Source organism: Halichoeres trimaculatus, unplaced genomic scaffold (assembly GCF_033239565.1).
Source record: "Halichoeres trimaculatus isolate MK-OKI-2021-1 unplaced genomic scaffold, fHalTri1.1 fHalTri1_scaffold_12, whole genome shotgun sequence".
NCBI classification, from domain to species: domain Eukaryota; kingdom Metazoa; phylum Chordata; class Actinopteri; order Labriformes; family Labridae; genus Halichoeres; species Halichoeres trimaculatus.
The window spans coordinates 21,061,143-21,080,769 of NW_027437190.1; the positions used below are offsets into that span (position 1 = coordinate 21,061,143).

The following is a 19,627-nucleotide window of genomic DNA, read 5'->3' on the forward strand; positions in this document are numbered from 1 at the left end:
TTACCTGTCACGCTTTGATGCCTCACTCATTCCTTCTGCCGTTCCTTCACCTTTTCATTCCTTTAGATTCTTTCTCACTGAGAAAAACAGCTAAGCACCTAATTCTCCTTATTTCTCAGTTCCATTTTTTCAATTTGATTTTTTTTCATTAACTCAGCACAAAGCTGGCAGCTTAAATCTATATACATCCTGGGCCTTTATTTTCCTTGCCTCTCCTCATTTTCTTCCATTCTCCCTCTTGGCAGCTCTAAGCCCACCTCGCTCCTGTCTCAGTTGTGGACATCCCCAGTGGATGGTAGTTAGACAGGCCTGTCACTACACTGCTGGCCACAGAGACAGACATCAATATATCGCCACTCTGCAGCTCATCCGAACAGGAGCACAAAGGGGCAGGAGGGGAGGCGCGAGGGTGGATAGCTGGGTGGGGAGGTGAAAAGGAGAGGAAAGTAAAGAGAAGAAGAAAATAATCGTAGATGGGGCCTGCCATCCATCAGTCTGTGCTGTCTGATTTACAATCCTATTGGTTTTTAGACTAACATGAATCACGGCCCCATGGAGGCTCTGCTCCCTGGCAGAATGACAGAGTGAATGAGACACATCACTCCAAGTGTGGGAGAGAGGGGATGAGGCAATGGGGGAGAGAAAAGGATACCTTTAAAACTCTTTTGATTTGGTACAATGCTGCATGGTTGGTATCCTCTCATGTTCACGGTACTGAGTGTACGCCTCTCTTTACAGGAACTGGGCTGAGTCTCACCTGCTGTGACAACGTGCTAGAGGTAATTATCTGTACCCACGGGTTCTGTGCACTGTGGTGCAGAAAGTGTTCAGATCTATTGTTTGACTTAAAATACTATTACCACTTTAGAAGATGGGTTTACGTTCCATTTTCTTAGGCTGTATAGGTATGAACATGCACGCTATTAAATACTGGCAAATTTTCTTGTATTTAATTATTTTATTTGATTTTATTCATTTATGTAGTTTTTTGAATGTAGGCAGAATGAGCTTTTTTCACTGATCTGCATCACAGAGGTTTTACATTTACAATCTATAAATAGTAAGGTTTATAGAGGTTAAGCATAATAAAGTGAGATGAGTCCATCCCAACAGCCGTAAGTTTAATTCGCCATGTTTGATTATCTTGAATTCATAGTATAATGAAGAATTAGGTCAAAATCTTTGGATTTAAAAAAACAACCTTTTTTTCAGAATAAGGTTGTGATAAAATAATTGTTGCGGCACAAGAGACAGAAGTTGTAAATTCACAAAGAAACGCTCAAAAATTTGCAAGATCTGCAAATCCAAATTACAAGCTATGGTAAATTAATGTGTGAAATAATTGTACTTGTACATCAGAAGAACTGCCAACTGCCTGCACTGACATAAAGAACATGGACCATCTTATACTGAAGAGCAGAGGCCAACAGCCTTGCAGAAGCTTGAACAGGTTGCTTATCAGCCTACTCCTCTCAGTTTCTGGGACAATCGACTCAAAATGCAGATACTTCTGATGCTGTGGTGCTAAAAGATGGAGAATTTATTATTTATGAAAATTATATTAAATTATAACTTCACAAGAAGATCCACTTTCCTCATTTTAGCGCAGGCAGCTGGCTTTACCTGATGTTACCTGTCAAATAACTTATCGGCTAACCATAGACTCAAATTATGCATATTTTCTCATAAATTTACAACTATTCTCATACATTTTTGACTAAATTCTTGCAAGTTGATGACCTCATTTCATAAATTTATGATTTTTTATGTATAATTTGACTTTCATATTCTGTTGTACAAAGGAATGAGGGACCGGGACCACAACTTTTCTGTATCTGCATCACATTAAAGCAGAGACCTTTTACTTCATGACTTAGACTCTACAATATCTTGACCTGTTTTACCTTCTTGGCGTTGGTTAGGTATGATCTGGCAGCATCTGTCAACGCCTTCCACTCCTCCTTCTCTTCCTCCGTTCCTTCTCGTTCCTCTCTTTTTTGTTGCTCCTTTGCTCTTTCCAGTTGGAGGTAGCACACCCACCCAGAGAGATACCACACCTGGGAGTCACACAGATACAAACACGGAAAAAAAAGGGTGGGTGAGGGAGGCGTGAAGCAGACAGGAAGATAGTGTTCTTTGCACCAAGTCAGCTGTGACAGGGAAACAGATATGGCGAAGCATGTCTGCATGAAATTCAACATCTTTTTCTGACAAACATGTCTCACGTGTGTGACATGGAATCACACAGACACACATGCAATGCATCACTCAGATTATGGCTCCCAACATAGCTGAATCTGGACACACAAGCATGTTGATGCCAATGTGCACAAACACAGAAAGTATGTTTACGTTTAAATCTTGGACTTGATCATCATCCTCACTCTGTCACCAACACTATATTTAAGAATCTACAGCACTAGGACTATTAAACATTATATAATTACATAAGACACAGATTCCCTCAAGCAAATATTACCTTGGCACTTTAAAACAATCTTTGCTCCAGGCTTGTTCTGGACAGGATTAGTCTTGCCATAAAATTTAAGGATTTTATTTCCTCATATTCTCTTTACACAACTTTAAATTTCTTCACCAATTTAAGCATTGTTTTTCTTGTTAAAAATATTGTGAGGAACAAAAGTACCACGGTCCTGCAGTCTGCTTCAGAAAGCAGGATTAGTGGGCTAACAAGCTTACTCGGCCTCCTCTAGGATTTTTTTTTTTCCCTGCCTCCACACTGGTGGCTCATTTTTCTGCCGTGTACATCGTCATCATCACGGTAACTCCAACTTGCACATCATACCTGCTCTAGGGAAGGTTATGTTCAGGGCAACACATTCAAAAAATGTAAAGCAGCCGCCTCCTCAGGAATCAGCTCTGAGGAAAAATGTGTCATGATCCCTGTGGCCATGTTTGGGCTGTCTTTGGTATCCAATGATTTTATTTAAAATTCTTAAAATGTAAAGTAAAAGCAGGAAATGTGAAAGACAAGTCAAGCTAAAAAGGTGTGTATTAGTGAAATATCAGTAAGAAAACCATGGATTGCAAATATCTTTTCCAACATTGGTAATAAACGGTATCTATAAAGAAAAAAAACACGTTTTAGATGACCAGTTATGATAGACAATGTACTGCAGCACAATGATTCATTGTTAGGGATGCACTATATAGTTGGCATGATATCTGAAAAAACAGATAAAAGCTTTAATTGGTTTCAGCAGCAATAAAAACAGCTGGGAATATGTACAGCAGATAAGGTAACACATTAATTAAGAGTATCAATGACAGCATACATACACAGGGAGCTCGGGGGCTTCTACATGTTGCTTTGGCTGAAAGTACTGCAAAATGCCAGAAACAGCATAGTTATTGGTAGGTAGGGTAAGGAGGAGGAGGAGGAGCTTGACTCATTATCCTGAATGTAACCAAGAAAAGCAAAAAGGAAAAAAAAAAAAAAGGTTGACGCCAGCAAAAACTTATCAGCAGCCTCAACTTCAGCCACTCTATAACTCTATGAACTACAGTAGCAACCACTGGGCTGTAAAGGCGCCTGACAAAGAAACCACAACTTTGAGCTCATTGCTTTTGATAACACCACTTTCACTGCGGTCAGAAAGACACAGACTTCTGCTGACTAATCCAAACAACGGTTTTCTTATTTTTGTTGTCTTGTTTTGTCTTATTATGTCTGTTTCTCAAACAGACCGTCACAATAAGCCTACAAGTTTAATTCTGGTTGGCCAAAGTGTGTTTGGGAATACTGGCATATGAGATATCAAGAGCAAGTTTAATATTGTGCATGTGTTGCATCTCACTTAGACTGATTGTTATGTCTCAACAACTGCCAACATTACTAGAGCTGTGCTGAGCCTCAAGTTTGCACTATTGTATACTGCATATGTATGTGTACATGCAGAGGAGGATTTAAACATGGCCAAAGGTTTCTTAGTTTCCTAGTATAATGCAATGTGTTCATAATATTGCACTGTAAAACCCTCTGGTATCTTTCATTCTGTGTGTTTGGCATGGTTTTTACACACCACATTTATTGTATGTCTGACCCTCTTCATTGATTTCATTTTTATTCAACACTGAAGGCCACTTTTTGCTAGCTGTTGCCAAATTGAGAATCTGAGAATATACATGAGTAAATTAAATTGATCAAATGTAAAGATTTTCTGATTTGAGAATACATAAATACACAATGAACTTGAGTTGATTTTTTTCCTCAATGCATAAATCTTAGAAAAAAACAAACCCAAGTCTGTGTTTTCTTCTGCTCTGAGCCATTCTTTTTATGAATTCCTGTCATCTCAGTTTGTATTCACAGCTGTAGATGCATAGATGAAGAAAAAATCTGCTTTTATTTTTTTCAATCATGCATCATTTATGCAACTTGCCTGCAGCTCGATCAGATGAGGCCAACTAAGAATAACAAGATCAATTACCAGATCAATTACCAGATCATAATGTCAAGACATATGATCAGTGTTTCGTGATGCTCCAGTGGCTCAAGCTCAAAGTATTCACAGCTGTATGGTCATAACTTAGCCTTCTCTACTGGAAATGTGACCCTTTTAGCAAGGTGTCAACAAGACTGACTCCAGATGTATGGGCATTACTCAGATGAAGAATATATCACTCAAATGTTGGAGTTAAGGGTCTCTTAACCAGCTTACTGACCTTTACTTGGCAACTGGAGTGCATGTACAACTAAGAGGTTTATTTCAAAATAAACCACTAGAAGTGCAGACAGTGAGTGGAGGAAATATTTTTCATTGTAGATTAGCATTCTGAAACACCAGAATCAGCTCGTTTCCATAATCACACTCTTTTTCTCTCCTACATAATCATAACACTGCTCTATGCTTTGCTCTTCCACCTCTCAAAACAATCAACTCTCAGGGAACTTGGAGGTGTGTGTGCGCCTCTCATCTAAGGCCAAAGATCACCCACCCACTGTTCTTTCAAGCACCAAGATACAAATATTAGCTTTATTTATTATTCATTGAGGGCAGAGGCAGTAGGGACCAGCACCTCTGCCAAATCAACCATTTAGCTAACAAACACATCAAGGCATGCCACACTGAATTCTGAATTGCCGCTCAGCATGCTGAGTGGGAGGCTACCCCCTGCAGCCATACTTATCAGAACAACAGCAGCTCTGGATAAATGAAGTAATGTTGCAAAACCAGCAGTGTGACATTTTTATCACTGAGACATTTTCTGTGAATTCAGGGCCCAGAAAAGTGCATTTCTGTGAATATACATATACGTACATATTCAGTAAGCAAGAGTGAAATCAGGTCAGCCGAATTCCAAATCTCAACTTCTCCACAAACGAGAACTGCTACATGCCTTCAAAAACGGCAAGAACAAGGCCAGAAACATTCTTTACAGATGGTCCAATGTGAAATATTTCTGTGCGTTGATAACAATGGCTTTTCGCATCTGTACTTAAAATTAAAATGTGAGAAAGTTAGCTAATTAAGAACTTCAGAGAACCCACTCTACCCGACCACAACCCCAGACAGAGGCACAAATAATAAAATAATTCTGCGCCTGTCAATCAAATCACTGCGACTATTGTTGCTTCAAAGCGACAGCACATCTTAGTTCCCATATGGTGCTGCTGAAGGAAGAACAAAAGCGTCATGAATGAACGGAGCACCTTTGTAACAAGATTTGCAAGGAACTGGCTGAGTTGTTTGTGCAGACTTAACATTTCATAAGTAAGGTTCAAACTTTTGAGATATGCAAACGCAAGGAGACAGAGGCAGGAGCTAACAACTTTGTGAACTCCTCTAAAAGGAGAAAATTAGACAAAGAGGTAAAGAGAGAGGGAGAGAGCGTGAAGTTGTTAAATGTGTCAATCAAACAAAATCACATCATGAATATGACTCGTGCAACATCACCGTGGTGTGATCCAACGAAACACTTTCTGACCATCCCAACCTGTTACTATACATGAAGGTGATCGGATGTAGGCCTCCCCAATATCAAGAGTCACTGTTGTGTGTCTCAGGAGTGAGTTTAAAAGTTCAGACCCCCAATGAATGCTCTCAATCTGTCAGCTGGAGGGTGTGTGTGTGGGAGGCTGAGCCTGAGGGAAGGAGGGGGAGAGAGACACAACTGTGCTCTTCCATCTGACACTCAGTGGCACACCTTCACTGCCTCTGCCACAGACACAGGAGATTTGGAGCTGAGTGACAGCATGTAGTTTCGACTAAATACTGCCATTTACACCTCCCTCTAATAGACATTTAAGTTCTCAGTCATGCCCCGCAAGTGAGCACGCAAGCGTTGACAGTAAGTACTGCATAAGTCTGGCTGTGCAGACGGTTCATTGTGCCTACATGTTACCAGTGGCTCAGCAGAAGCGACTCAGCGCTCAGGCTGAGGCTTTCGCTTTCCCACAGGTAAGATGATAGATTTGCCAGGACCCTGGCCAGAGGCAGAAGTGGCTACAATGGCAAGAAATAATAAGGCTGTCCACGTGGGGAAAAAACAACAAAAGGCTTAATCATTTAATCTGGTGCAATTACAAGTATCACACACATGCACATTTATTGCACAACAGGCACCTTGCTCAGATTCAAAGGGATTGTTTGAGGTTTTGATGTAGGAATGTATGGCGTAACCATCTTTCTTCATGTTTTAAGAAGCCAGTTGATTACCTACATAAAAGCTGAGCTGCGATTGGATGAGTCCAGGGTCATGAAGAACACAGTCATGCTCAAAATCATCTAAATAGAGAAAAAATCATCTGTGGATTTTCGTGCTGTATTCTTGTTACTTTCACTGCTTCACCTTGACATCTGTAAGCCAAATTAACTCTGGCAGCTTCTCCTGACAGGGGTCGTGCTGATTCTTATCCACAGTGTGTACTAAACTTTCTATTGATCTGGAGCTTCACGCTTACACAGACTCACAGACCTTGAGGCTTCGAGACTGAGTGTTAAGTGCTGTCCTGTCAAATCATCAAGGGCTTGAGGGCTCTGATGTGAACTTTATAACGCCAAATTACCCACATTCCACAGGTTTGCATTTCTCTGAGGCTGTTTCTGTTGAAGTTTCTGTGAACTACACACAGTTTAGCACAAACTTGGTGACCTGAAGGGAGTGACTTTCTTACCCCCTCTTTCATGACCATACTTTAGCTTTTCTTGTTTAGTTTCTTGTAATAAAACATTATTCTTATTTTAAGAATCTTGACAAGCTAATTTGACTTTTCCTATTGGCTGATTTTTTAAGCAAATGCAATATTTTGAAATAAGCCATTTTAGCATTACCTTGAGCCAGGTGAATGTGGATCATACAAAGTCTAAGAATAATAATAAGACTAAAACTTGGTTAGATTTCAGTTTTTGCAGTGTTGGAAATGTGTGATGCCTCATTTTTATCCCCTTTGAAAACCTTATGTACTCACACTCTCATTCACTGCATGTCCATCAACATTCAAGTCCAAGAGGGTTCAGAGCTGAGGCTTCGGGGGCTGAAATTGGATTTGGCAAATAGGTGCTTCATACAATTCCACTCAATAAAAACAACTCCCACTTGAAGAGGTCTGATTGGACGCTGTGATTGATTGTGGCAGAAAATAATCAGAACAAATCATAGGTATGGATGGGAATGTTTCAGAGGTCTGGGATCGGGTGAAAAAAAAAAAAACCAAGTCTTCGGAACTGGTTAAAAAAAACACAAAAACAAAAGAACTGACTGAGGGAAGTGCCACAACTCTGAGTATTTTGTCACTTTACATAAAAATGACAAAAAAAAAGAGTCTGGATTAAAAAACCCTTATTTACTTACCTGAACAACTTCATCATCCTCCTCGAGAAGACCCTCCAACACATCCACAGCCATCTGATGAAGACACAAAGAGGAGAGAAAAGAAAGGAAATTAATTAACTTTATATCTCTATAGAGAAAACTCTTTCTCTCTCTGCACTGCCTAAACCAATAGACAAACATACACGTGATGACAAACACTTTGCACAGTGTAGTGCATCTCCCCTGCAGCTCGATCAATCAGAGTGATCAGAAGGTCTGATAAGCATCCATGGGGCTAGCATCCCATATACAACATCATCGATACCAACAAGACTACAGACATGGTCGTCGATAGAGACACTCAACAGTGCTTATCGCACAGTCAATAGTCACTTTAGTGTCTCTGCTCGATAGCCTTTTAATCTAACTCCTGATATTAACACTCAGTATAATCTCAAAATCCCCTTCAGTTTATGCTTCATTTTTTGATTTTGTATTATTTCTTACACTGTGTAACAGAAAGTCCTACACAGACTGGAACCAGAACAAGGAGCTCGATGGATTGTGATCCAGTGTTTCCTAAGGCAACACTTCAATCCATTTATTGTTTAAGGTGAATTGTACAACATAAAAAAGGGAACATGACATCAAAAACAGCCAGCCTCAGCATGACAACCCCACACCCCGCCTCCTATCTGACCCCAGAGAAGTTAAATGTTAGCTGACCTTTGCCATGGTGTGTCCCTGTCTGGGTCACTTACTGCGGGAAGTTTCCTTTACAGAAAACGCAGCTTGACTAAAGCAGGCTGTGTGTTTGTTTTGCTTGCCTTCTCTCCTTACACATTCTGTGGTGCGTGTGTGTTTGTGTCTGTGTGTTTGTGTGAACCCCCAGGTGATGATGTATTGATTTTTGTCAACTTCAGGTTGGAGGCGACTGTTAGCCAATCACCCGTGGTGAAGGGCATGGAAGAAAAAAAAGAGACATGCACGTTTCTGTGCACGAGCTCACACACTCACTGCAAAGCGCTGCACTAACAACAAAGCTACACACAACAGTGAGCACAACAAGCAGCTCTTGTTTCTTGTTAAGGTGGTCTTATTGGCTGCAGAGCTTCCCTAATTTTTTTACTCTCGTCTCTTTTCAGAGTTCTCTTCTCTTTTCATTAAGCCGACGTGCTTCCGGTGGAGATAAAGGGGTCAGTTGCTGGGGAAGATTGAGGGAGCGTAGGGTTAATTGAGAGTATCTCGTTAAGAGTGTGTGCAGATGTGGTTGCTGGGGAGTCACTTGATTGATTGCTAGACCAATTATCAGCTGAAAACCCATTGTCCTTAATTAATTAATGACTGATTAAAAATACACAAACAAAAACACCTAATCCCAGCTGATGATGAATGGATTCATGCCCAGCGCTAGAATTATCTACTTGACTTTCATTGAATCACAATATGACACTCACACACAGACACACAGCCACACACACAAAGCAATTCAAGCCAAGCACCAGATATAAGAGATAGCAGCAAAGATCTGTCTGGTTGTTAAACAGCTGATAAAACAGGCAGTTTTGGAGCAACAAAAATAGAACAAGAGATATCTGGGAGCCAGGATGAGAGCGCAATGAACCATTAAGTCGTCTCTGTCTCCAACTGTACTCCTTCCTAACTACACTGGTCAACCCAGGGGCGGGTGATTAAAGATTCAGAGATTTTTAAGCTGCTGCACACCCCAAACAACAACAAGATTAATATTTCCATGAAGATAAGGGGAAGAGAGGGGGTACTTCGAGAAAACAAAGAAGGGAAAATTGGAGGAAGGATACAAGAAATTATCCTGATAAAAAATGCAAAGATGGTGCGTGAACAACAATGATGTGCTACAAAGACACACACACACACATACACAAACAGACAGACACACACACGCTGTCCTCTTTATTTCAAGACAAGCTCAGAAAAAAATAAAACTCCTTGGAGGAACTCATTTATAATGGTCATTGAGTGTGTGTGTGTGTGTGTGTGTGTGTGTGTGTGTGTGTGTGTGTGTGTGTGTGTGTGTGTGTGTGTGTGTGTGTGTGTGTGTGTGTGTGTGTGTGTGTGTAATCTTCAGGCAATTTTGTTTAACAGAATCATTTTACCCGAGTGCACAGCAGAGACAGGAGAAAGACAAATCACTTTACAAGCGAGGGCAAGCCGTATCTCTAACGCACAGAAACACATACAAAGTCTCTTCCCCTCACACACACACACACACACACACACACACACACACACACACACACACACACACACACACACACACACACACACACACACACACACACACACACACACACACACACACACACACACACACACACACACACACAAAAAGGGACATGTTCGCGTAAGTGAATAAATCCTGAAGATGTCAGTGCTAACTGTACCTGCAAGCAGAATTGGGAAGTACTAGCCGTTTTCCACAGGGAGCCAACTTTTAGAACCGTTATGTTCAATAAATAACAGGAAAACAAACAAGAGTGATATCGACATGTAACTAACCATCAGCTGCAGTGACAAGCACCCCAAACAGACACCTTACTGGCTGTCAGAGGAGAGTGTCAGTCTATGTCTCCTATGTGACAAGTGAATTAGTGGTGGTGGTGGGTGAGAGGTGGTGATAATATGAGGATCGGTGTGTTTGTGTGTGACAGTGTAATAAAAATAGGCTGCATCATTACTAAAAAGTACTTAATATTTAAAAAAAAATTACATTATTTTATGTAGGGATGACTGTCAAACACTAGAGTAGTCGTTACTTTATTTCAAACAATTCTACAGATGTAATCTCATCTAAAAAAAAACATATTTTGTCAGTTTCTCCATTGTGTGGTAACAACAGCAGTGCATTAGAAAGTTGTTTGCCAACCAACACTGCAAAAACTGAAATCTTATCAAGTGTTTTTATCTTATTCTCAGTAGAAAATTCCTTTTTAGACTCAATATGAGCCAAATTCACATGACCAATCCAGAAAAATGTCTTGAGGACAAAAATGAGGTCTGAATTGCTCGTAACCAGTAAAAAATTCTGCCAATGGAAGAATAGAAAAGTTACTTGTATTAAGACATTGTTCAAGTCTCAAGGAAATTTTCAAGCAATTTTTTCTTGTTCCATTGACAGATTTTTTTACTGGTTACAAGCGATTCAAACCTCATTTTTGTACACTGATAACTTGAAACAAGACATTTTTCTGGATTGATAAGTTGAAAGTGGCTCATATCGAGTATAATAAGACAATTTTTACTTAAAAAAAGACAAAAACACTTGATAAGATTTCATTTTTTAGCAGTGAAAGCAAAAAAAAGACAAATGATTACTGCATTAAATGGCAAAAGAAGGGCACATTAACGACAGTTGCTTAAAACAGGGGTAAACTGCTGTGAAAATCACCAACTGAGAAAATTGTTGGGCCTGAGTATGGCTGTGAATTATAAACACACACACCACTCTTTACATAAAAACCAGCAAAGAGATCGAGACAGACACTACCATCGCTGAATAATGTCCAAATGGCCAAATAGATGCCAGTGAATACTGAATAGCATTTTGCCTTAAAAAGCACATGCCTATCATTAAGTACAGAAAAAATAAGACACACAGAAAGAACAATCATTGAAACAGATGGAAACAGAGCACTGTCTTTTCTGTTGCTTTTTTTTTTGCTTGATAAATCACAGAGTATCTCAAAAATTTTCTTAACTGTTGCTGGTGGTGACTTAAAGTAAATCAATGAATCATTTTAGGACTGATTTTATCAATTAAATGTTAGGAGGCGTGAAAAATGTTTTTTGCAGTTGGCCTGACAATATACCATAAAATGTTATGTTTCTCCCCAGCAACTGCTCGAAATCCAAACATAAGTTATCAATAAATTAAAGAAAAGAAGCAGCCGGGGTCTCTATATTGCAATCTGATGACAATGACAAGAAACATTTAACCCTGAAATTTCTGAATATAAATGTATCCATCAATAAAGTCTTTGTGTCAGCGCGGCAAGAAACAGTTTAGGAAACATGGAGCTAATGGACTACCTGCCGATTTGTCTCAGTTATTCTGCCTTAATAAGCTCCTCTTACACTCAGTTTGAATAAAAGCTTCAGAAATTACACAGTTGTTTGGAAGACATCCAAATGAGCCATCAAACAATGAAACAAAACGAAACAAGGAAAACGACCTTGATAAGCAATTTTTGGAGCCTTTTGTGATATTTTAGGTTTATTAAGTGGCATAGATCCACATTATGCTCAAAAAGGACTTAAGAGAAGAGCGGGCATCACACACTGATGATCTGAAACATGAATTTACTCACAGTTCATTTTTAAGGCCAGTTAAGTGACAAAAACAGTCACAACAAACTCTCAACCATCTGTTGATATCATGGTTTCCATTCCACTGAACCTGTGAGTATGTCACAAATCATGACATAACCTTTTTTTAAAAAACATGTTCACTTTCACATTGAGCTTCTGTTCAAACTCAAGTGCAAAATTGAAGAAGAAAATGAACTTTAAAAAGTTGTTTTTGTAACTGTTCCAAAAGTACTGTCTCATTTTCTGACACAAACAACCACAACAATAACTAATACAAAGTCTGCCCACAGGTGCTAAAAAGTGGCATCCTCTATTACTGTCATGGGGAATTAATTAGTTTAATAAACTAAACAAATATTACTTGTAGAAACAAAGCCCAAAGGTGCAATCTGAAACAGTAAAGGTCAGAAGTTTAATGTGTGAAGTTTTTTGTTTTGACTGGCACCTTGTGAAGGGCTGAGAGGAACGATAGGATGCTCCCTCGCTCACTTCCACTGATGGCCTTTAGGGAAAAAAAAATCCCTTTTTTTTGTAATTTAATTTGTCATCACTGTGCACTACAGTGATTTTTTTCTCCCAATAATTAATGAGGTAATATCATACACCTAGATAATTTTGCCAATGTAATCACAGTATGATATTTCTATTTTGGCATACGCCGATTCATTTCAATTCAACCTCAAAACACAGGACGAATTTAATGTCCATTGCCAAACTGCATCCATCAGCCAAAAGGCTTAATCTCCTGCAGCGACAAACAAGGGCTTCCTGGCAAAGCGCATTGCAGGTCTTCTGCTACTCTTATTATTTATAAACCAGGAAGAGTTGTATACTCTGTGCAGTTGAAGAAAACATGAAAAAATTGCCTTGTGTTTCTTTGGCAAATATATTAATCAGATTTTCAAAGCCTTGGCTCAGTTTGCAGTAAACAAGAGATTTAAATGGAAAAAATAAGTAAATAAAGACAAATAGTCAAAGTCTGGCACCCTGCTTAGAACGGTCACATTCAGGCTGATAACTCTTCAGACTGCAAACACAGAACTTTACACAGAGTTTAGAGTTGTTCATAGCTGTTTAGTCCACAGAGGGAAAGGGGGAGATACTGAGCTTGAGAATAAGTGTGTTTGTGTGTGTATGACAGAGGAGTAGAGGAAGGAAAGAGAAGAGAGAGGATGTTCCTCTCAAATCCGGCTAAGTCCCAGTCTGGGGGAGAGAGACAGAAAACAGCTTGTTTCTCCTCTTCTCTCCTCCCTGAAGCTCCATTTCCGTCAGATACTTTCACAAAGCTGTTGACTAAAAGCAAATATGAAAAACGTGAGCACAGGTGTGTTCATGCGTACCTGCACACACAGCAAAACATTCATGTTATAAGGGCTGCTGAATGTTTGCAGTTTGTGTTTCCAGCTTGATGACACCAACAGGAGGATGAAGACAAACGACATGTCAGAAACTGTGGACCGAGACGTTGTCATTTTACTGATACACCTGACAGCCCATCTTCCCCCACTAAAAACACACTCACACACACACACACACAGACTCACACACCGATGCTGCTGCAACTGAGCAGTTTGTGAAAGAGAGGGTAAAAAAAGGACATGGCTCCCATTTCCTGTCAGTGATAACCATAAACCACTCAACAAGAGTGACGACAAATTAATCACTGGATCACAACAGAAAAATTGCAGAAGTGCTGTTGGTGTGGCACTTCCACAGAAAACGACTTCAGGCGTTAATGACTGTTGGCGGGGAGGGGGGTTAGCACAGAACTGAAGGCGGTGTGCCACTGAAATCAAGGCCATTAATACTCGAAATTGATGAGTGATTTAGAAGTGTGCTGTATTACAGATATGGCAGCAATTCATCTCACTACAGCTCCTTTTCTTTTTTATTCCTTTCTCACATCCCTCCTCCTCCTTCTCCTCCCTCCGTGGGCGCCCTTACCCCTGTCCCTCTCTGTAAATACCACTCTTCAATTATTGACACTGAACTCTGGAGGGGATAAAGACCAGGCATGGCCCTCTCACCTTCAGTGCACAAAACACAGAAGAAAGAAAAGTACACAAGCGCATGCACACATATATGAAAACGCCAGGAGAGCAGCCTGGTGCTCCCACTATCCAACAAACACAGCCCAACAACGAAATGAGTGTACATGACCACAAAACATCAGATTTTACCTCGTATTCCTCAGACTCCATGAGCAGTTTGGCTGTGGTGATGCGAGACTCGTATGGTGGGATCACATTCTTTAAAAAAAATAAGATGACACAAAAAAGTAAGTGTTAATACGAGATGCCTACAAACATAGTTCTTCCTTTGTCTGATAATAACACGATCCAATTTCCAGCTACGAAACATTCTGCGGCAATGTGGCTGTTTATCAAAGCGGAAGTGTCAGCAGGCTGAGTTCAGATCAACCTGCTCTTGAAGATAAGAGTCACAACAGCGGCCCACAGGGATTTTTGTCTCATCATCCCCTCACCCCTCTTTTATCACATTTGCCTCATATTATCATGTAAACTTAGCCACCATTTCTTTGCCTCCATTTAGAACCCAGCCTAACTTTGACATTACAGCCTTTCTTTTATCTTTCTTACATCCCCTCGAGTAGTTTTCTCACTCCCCCTTCGTACACTTTCCTAGTTTTTCCCCCTGCTTTTACATCCTCTGTCTCTTCACACACACCAAAAAGCATCCTGGTTTGTGAAGTATTTGATCCATCTTTTACTTTTTTTATTATCCCTCGTTTCATTATCTCTAACTTTTTATCTCAGCTGTGTGCTCGCAGCAAAGCGCAGCGTGACAATCCTGTTAGTTGAAAGTGTTTTATAAATAAACCAGGATCTTAGGAGGGCTGGTGGCTGTCAGAGAAAACACAAACTACAAACAGCCCTGACTCACCTGCAAGTCTTCCTCCGAGCTGAGAGAAGCCGCACTGTGCTTCTGAGCAGGCAGCCACAGTCCGACACTCTTCAACAGGTACTCTTTGCCTTCCTGGAGACAGAAGAATGCAAAACATTAAGACTTATTGGCATAGCTACAAGTATTCAAAAATTAATGCAAATCAACACTAAGAGCAAAAATGTTAAGAGTTTATATCACAATTTAAACTTTTCCAAACTGTACTTAAAACTGTATTTGGATACAAATGGCCTCAATATTACACTGAGGTTATTTTTGTGTCTGATTTTCCAACATTTTTACCAGATTATTCACATTAGATTATTTCTGGATTTGGGTGCCATCAGAGGTGACTGGAGCCACCCTGACCCCTACAGCTTCAACTTGGTATAACAGCTCTGAAGAATTTCCCCTCTTTTCCCTTCAAGTGTGTCAATGTAGCAGCACAAAGAATACTTTTTGTGATAGTTTTGCATTTATCTGTTTGTTACTTTTGATATTCACAACAGCCAATTCAAGAAAACGGGCTGCTTTTTATTGTTCAAGTATTTAGAGTATAATTGAAGAACTCAAGAAATGAAAAACAGCTTTCCACCAACATTGATCTTCTTTTTGAGGATGTTTTAACAAAGCTGCTGTGAGCAATTTTACTTTTACTTTCTGTGTCAAGTCTTGGATAACAAAAAAAAGACTGTCATTAAGTTGTTTAATATCTAATGTGAGGCAAGAAAGTATTACCTTTGGTGCACTTTTTTATTCTGCAGAATAAGAAGATTGAAAATTGATGAAAAGTCTTGTGTCGTATTCAACTCAAGTATCCATTAGAAATGAGAAAATCACACAAGAGGCAAATTTTACCTAGTTTAGATGTCTTTCAGTAACGCCTCAGTAAACATTCTTAAGCATGCCTCACAGAAACTGCCCACAAAAAGTTTTTGCCTTGAATGTCTCCTGCCTTTTATTACCATTCTTCATATCTGGGAAATTTGCAACTCCTTGAATAAAGAAAAGAGAGATTTTAAAGTATGTCTGTAGCTTCATACTGCAAAGTTCCTGTGGTTTCTTTTCCAAATCAGGTTGAGTTAGCTTCTCTTTCATCTCCCTTTATCAGATGGCTATATGACCCAAGTGATCTGTCCTGTAATTAACATTCCTATCAGCATGACCTGCCTGTGTGTGTGTGTGAGTGTTAATGTACGTGTCCATCTGCTGATTAACAGCATACAATTCAATTTGCTCAGAATAATTAACTCAGCAGATTTTTTGTTTTAATGTGGTGATAATTCATCCTTACCGTGTGTGTGCGTGCGTGTGTGCGTGTGTGTGTGTGTAGACTGACCTGGTTTCTCTCTGTACTGAACAGGTAACTGGCCATGAGCTGCAGAGCCTCGGGGTTGTCATAGTGATACTGTAATGCTCTCTCAATGGACTCTCTGCACTTGTCTGAAGCTCCCTCTTCCATGCTGCACGCAGACACACACACACACACACACACACACACACACACACACACACACACACACACACACACACACACACACACACACACACACACACACACACAGATTGACAAATTTCAACTTATTACTCAGGCAGTAACATGAAATAGGGTTATGACTGTCCCCAGTGTAACTCAGAGTGCTCCTGTACCAGAGGTCTGAGAGGTAAATCTCAGCGATGGAGCAGTAAGCTGCACTAACGTCCTTGGCTGTGGGGAGCTCAGGGTCCTCTTCTGGCTGGGCAGCAGCTCCAGCCTGAGCCTGCATTAAGTGGAACAATTCAAAAAATGGTAAACATGGCATGCTGATATTACAGAGTATATTTCTAAAATGTGAGTAAGTTATTCATGAAAGCAAATACTGGATTACATTTATGACTTCCCCATATTCCCAGAACTACCTTCAAATGGATCTGTTTGATATGCAACAGTATGAGAGGCGATGAAAAGATGTTGTCAAGAAGTTCTTATAAATACTGTAAGAACAGTTATGTAAATCACATCAATAATTAACATATCATTATGTAGGTTAGACAATTTGAGAATTAAAGCAGAAAAAACAATATCAGGCCACAGAACTGAGCAACTGTGACAATACAGGCTGTAAATTTAATTATCTTCTTCCATTACATTAACTCCAATTTAAGTTAAATTTTACACTTTTATGAAATGTGATATTATCATTATTGTTTGGGGGTTTTTGCTTGTTATTTAAAATTGTTTACTTGAATGAAAGCCTAGAGAAGTGAAAATTGTGTATTCTCAGTAAATCAGGGTAAACAAATAAGTACAAAATCAAATGGAAAGAAATGCTATGGCAATTTGTTTCAGTTTCAGTCAAGACATGCAACTAAGCACCACAAGACCCTCGGAGATCACTTCCTTGTGTGAGTAATCGGAGTTTAATTTTCACAATAGCTCTACATTAAAAAAAAAAAAAGAAGCAATCAAAAAAATGGGCTTAGTTTAGTCTCTAGGCACTCAAATTATTGTAGTTTGAGATCACTATTTTCAAAGGCAGACAACCAAACAACTCCTGCCCTCTAGCGTACTGAAGGCAAAAAAGCCATCCTTGGATTCTGGGTAAAGAAAGTTTCTCGGTCACTCAAATAATGGCTGACAGCACGGATCAATACTTAGGAGAGGAGCAGATGCGTCCTCAAGGACGAGATTATCAATTGGAAAAAAATCATTACACTCAAAATTGAGGATGGAGTTAGAGTCAAATTGTGAAAAATCGAAAACATAAATGGCACAGGTAAGAGGGGAGGGGAGAGAAGGCTTTTTGTTGATATCTTATTCTATCTCTAAGGTGCAATTGCAATTGCATGTAGGTTTTCTGTAAAACATTCTTGTTGACTGCTTTTTTGTATTGCTTTGTTATATTTTCTGATAGTAACATGGTACAGCTTTAAAAAATAAATAAATAAATAAATATGGGCTCAGAAAACTGTAAGAGGACCTTTGGTAAACAATCACAACATACAGATAAATCACCCTAAGCCAATGTTGAGTAACTTTACTATTTTTTCTTAGTAACTCTTAATAGGTGTCAAAAGCAACATTTTGGAGGAATAAAGTAATGAGTCATTAGTGAAAAAACAACAGTGTCAGGTGGGAGCTGACGGTACACTAACATGCTATTTACTGGGTGTTCTATCTAAGTGGTACTACAATAAAATGTTTGTTATAGCAATGTGATGTAATACAGAATCTGAATCTGAATCAGAACCACCTTTATTTGCCAAGTGTTTTCAAGAATACAAGGAATTTGACTCTGGTTTAAACTGTAAACAACTGTAAACTGCCTGTACATACATGATATGCATGGGACGGATGGATGGGTGGATAGATGGATAAATGTGTCTTACACTATCCAACACCACCCTCTTGTGCCAATAAATCATATTACACTTAATTCAAACTAGTTGCATTTTTGCATCATTTTGGCCTCTTTAATAATCAATAATTAAAACAAAAGAGTAAATGTTTGCATTTTCTAGATTATGAGATGCGCTTACTGTAGTATGTTCTTGCTTTTCTATTGCAGACAGCAGGACTTGTATTCCTCTTGTGTAGTAGTCCACAGCCTCCTGGCCTGAATGAATTTGTCCCAAGTACATGTATTTACTGTGGCCAACGTCTGGGCTCAGCTCCACTGCACGCAGAAATACCTGCAGAGATTTTGTTAAGGCGGCTACTGTGGATGCATTAATGACCAAATGCAGCGTGGTAATGGTGACTGTAATAGTGACAAATAGAATACAATCTATGAAAAGGATATTCCCTTAGCTTTCTGTGTGTCTCCTAGCTCAGAACAGATGTGTCCAAGCATATCCAAAGCTTGGAGGTTGTTAGACTCCACATCCAGGGCTCTTTGACAAAAAAGGCCAGCCATCTCAAAGTCAAAACTATCCATGCACTCCTCTGTCTGTACAAGAAATGATCAAATGGTATGACACACAAGCAGAAGACAAGAAAACACAACGGACATTTTAAAAAGCACTCCACATCTGGGAGATATTGTTTAATGAGAATCTTGTATCACCTTTTCCAGTAGTTGTCGAACTGAGTACTTCTCGGCTGTCTTCTTTTTGGCTTTTTCGTGCATTCTCACTCTCATCCTTTCTTGGGGCGTCAATCCAACAATGCCTGCATCTGCCATGATTATTCAAGAGAGAAATACATGTTTTGTCTTATCTCATTTGGCCTGGTAAACTCAATGATAAAGTAATGTGTTGACTGGCTGGCGTTATAATATACTACAAACAACAAGGGAAATGTTTGAAAAAGTGACACAAATTACCCTTGTTTGGGCGGTTCTCTTTCCTCTTTGGTTTGTTTTTCTTTTTGCCCTTTGCCTGTCCTCCCATGGCGGTTACAATCCTGTAGTGACAAATTTCTGTCTTCAAAACAGTTGTCAAAGTGTAAAGCTTACACGCGTGGAAATCAAGTCAAGATGATACGGGCAATACTGCGCATGCTCTGTGTAGGGGCTGCTACGGAGAGGGAGAAAGGACATAATAGACACAGATATGAACTGACCTTTTCATTGAAACAAAGAAAGAGGATATCAAATATCTCACGGAATCGTAAGCTGTT

The 19,627-nt window shown here is 39.6% G+C and overlaps 1 protein-coding gene across 1 annotated transcript in view; it reads right to left on the reverse strand.

Annotated features, from left to right (window-relative positions):
• Nucleotides 1-19,524, reverse strand: part of LOC141800540 (uncharacterized) — a 27,327-nt gene extending 7,803 nt beyond the window's left edge. The window contains exons 1-10 of the mRNA XM_074683143.1: nt 19,332-19,524; nt 19,074-19,183; nt 18,810-18,956; nt 18,547-18,699; nt 16,678-16,787; nt 16,367-16,490; nt 15,028-15,120; nt 14,304-14,372; nt 7,816-7,869; nt 1,905-2,057 (exon numbers count right to left, since the gene is read on the reverse strand). Coding sequence (XP_074539244.1) covers nt 1,905-2,057; nt 7,816-7,869; nt 14,304-14,372; nt 15,028-15,120; nt 16,367-16,490; nt 16,678-16,787; nt 18,547-18,699; nt 18,810-18,956; nt 19,074-19,183; nt 19,332-19,398 — 1,080 coding nt within the window. The 5' untranslated portion in view covers nt 19,399-19,524. The remainder of the gene's footprint in view (nt 1-1,904; nt 2,058-7,815; nt 7,870-14,303; nt 14,373-15,027; nt 15,121-16,366; nt 16,491-16,677; nt 16,788-18,546; nt 18,700-18,809; nt 18,957-19,073; nt 19,184-19,331) is intronic.
• Nucleotides 19,525-19,627: the final 103 nt, after the last annotated feature.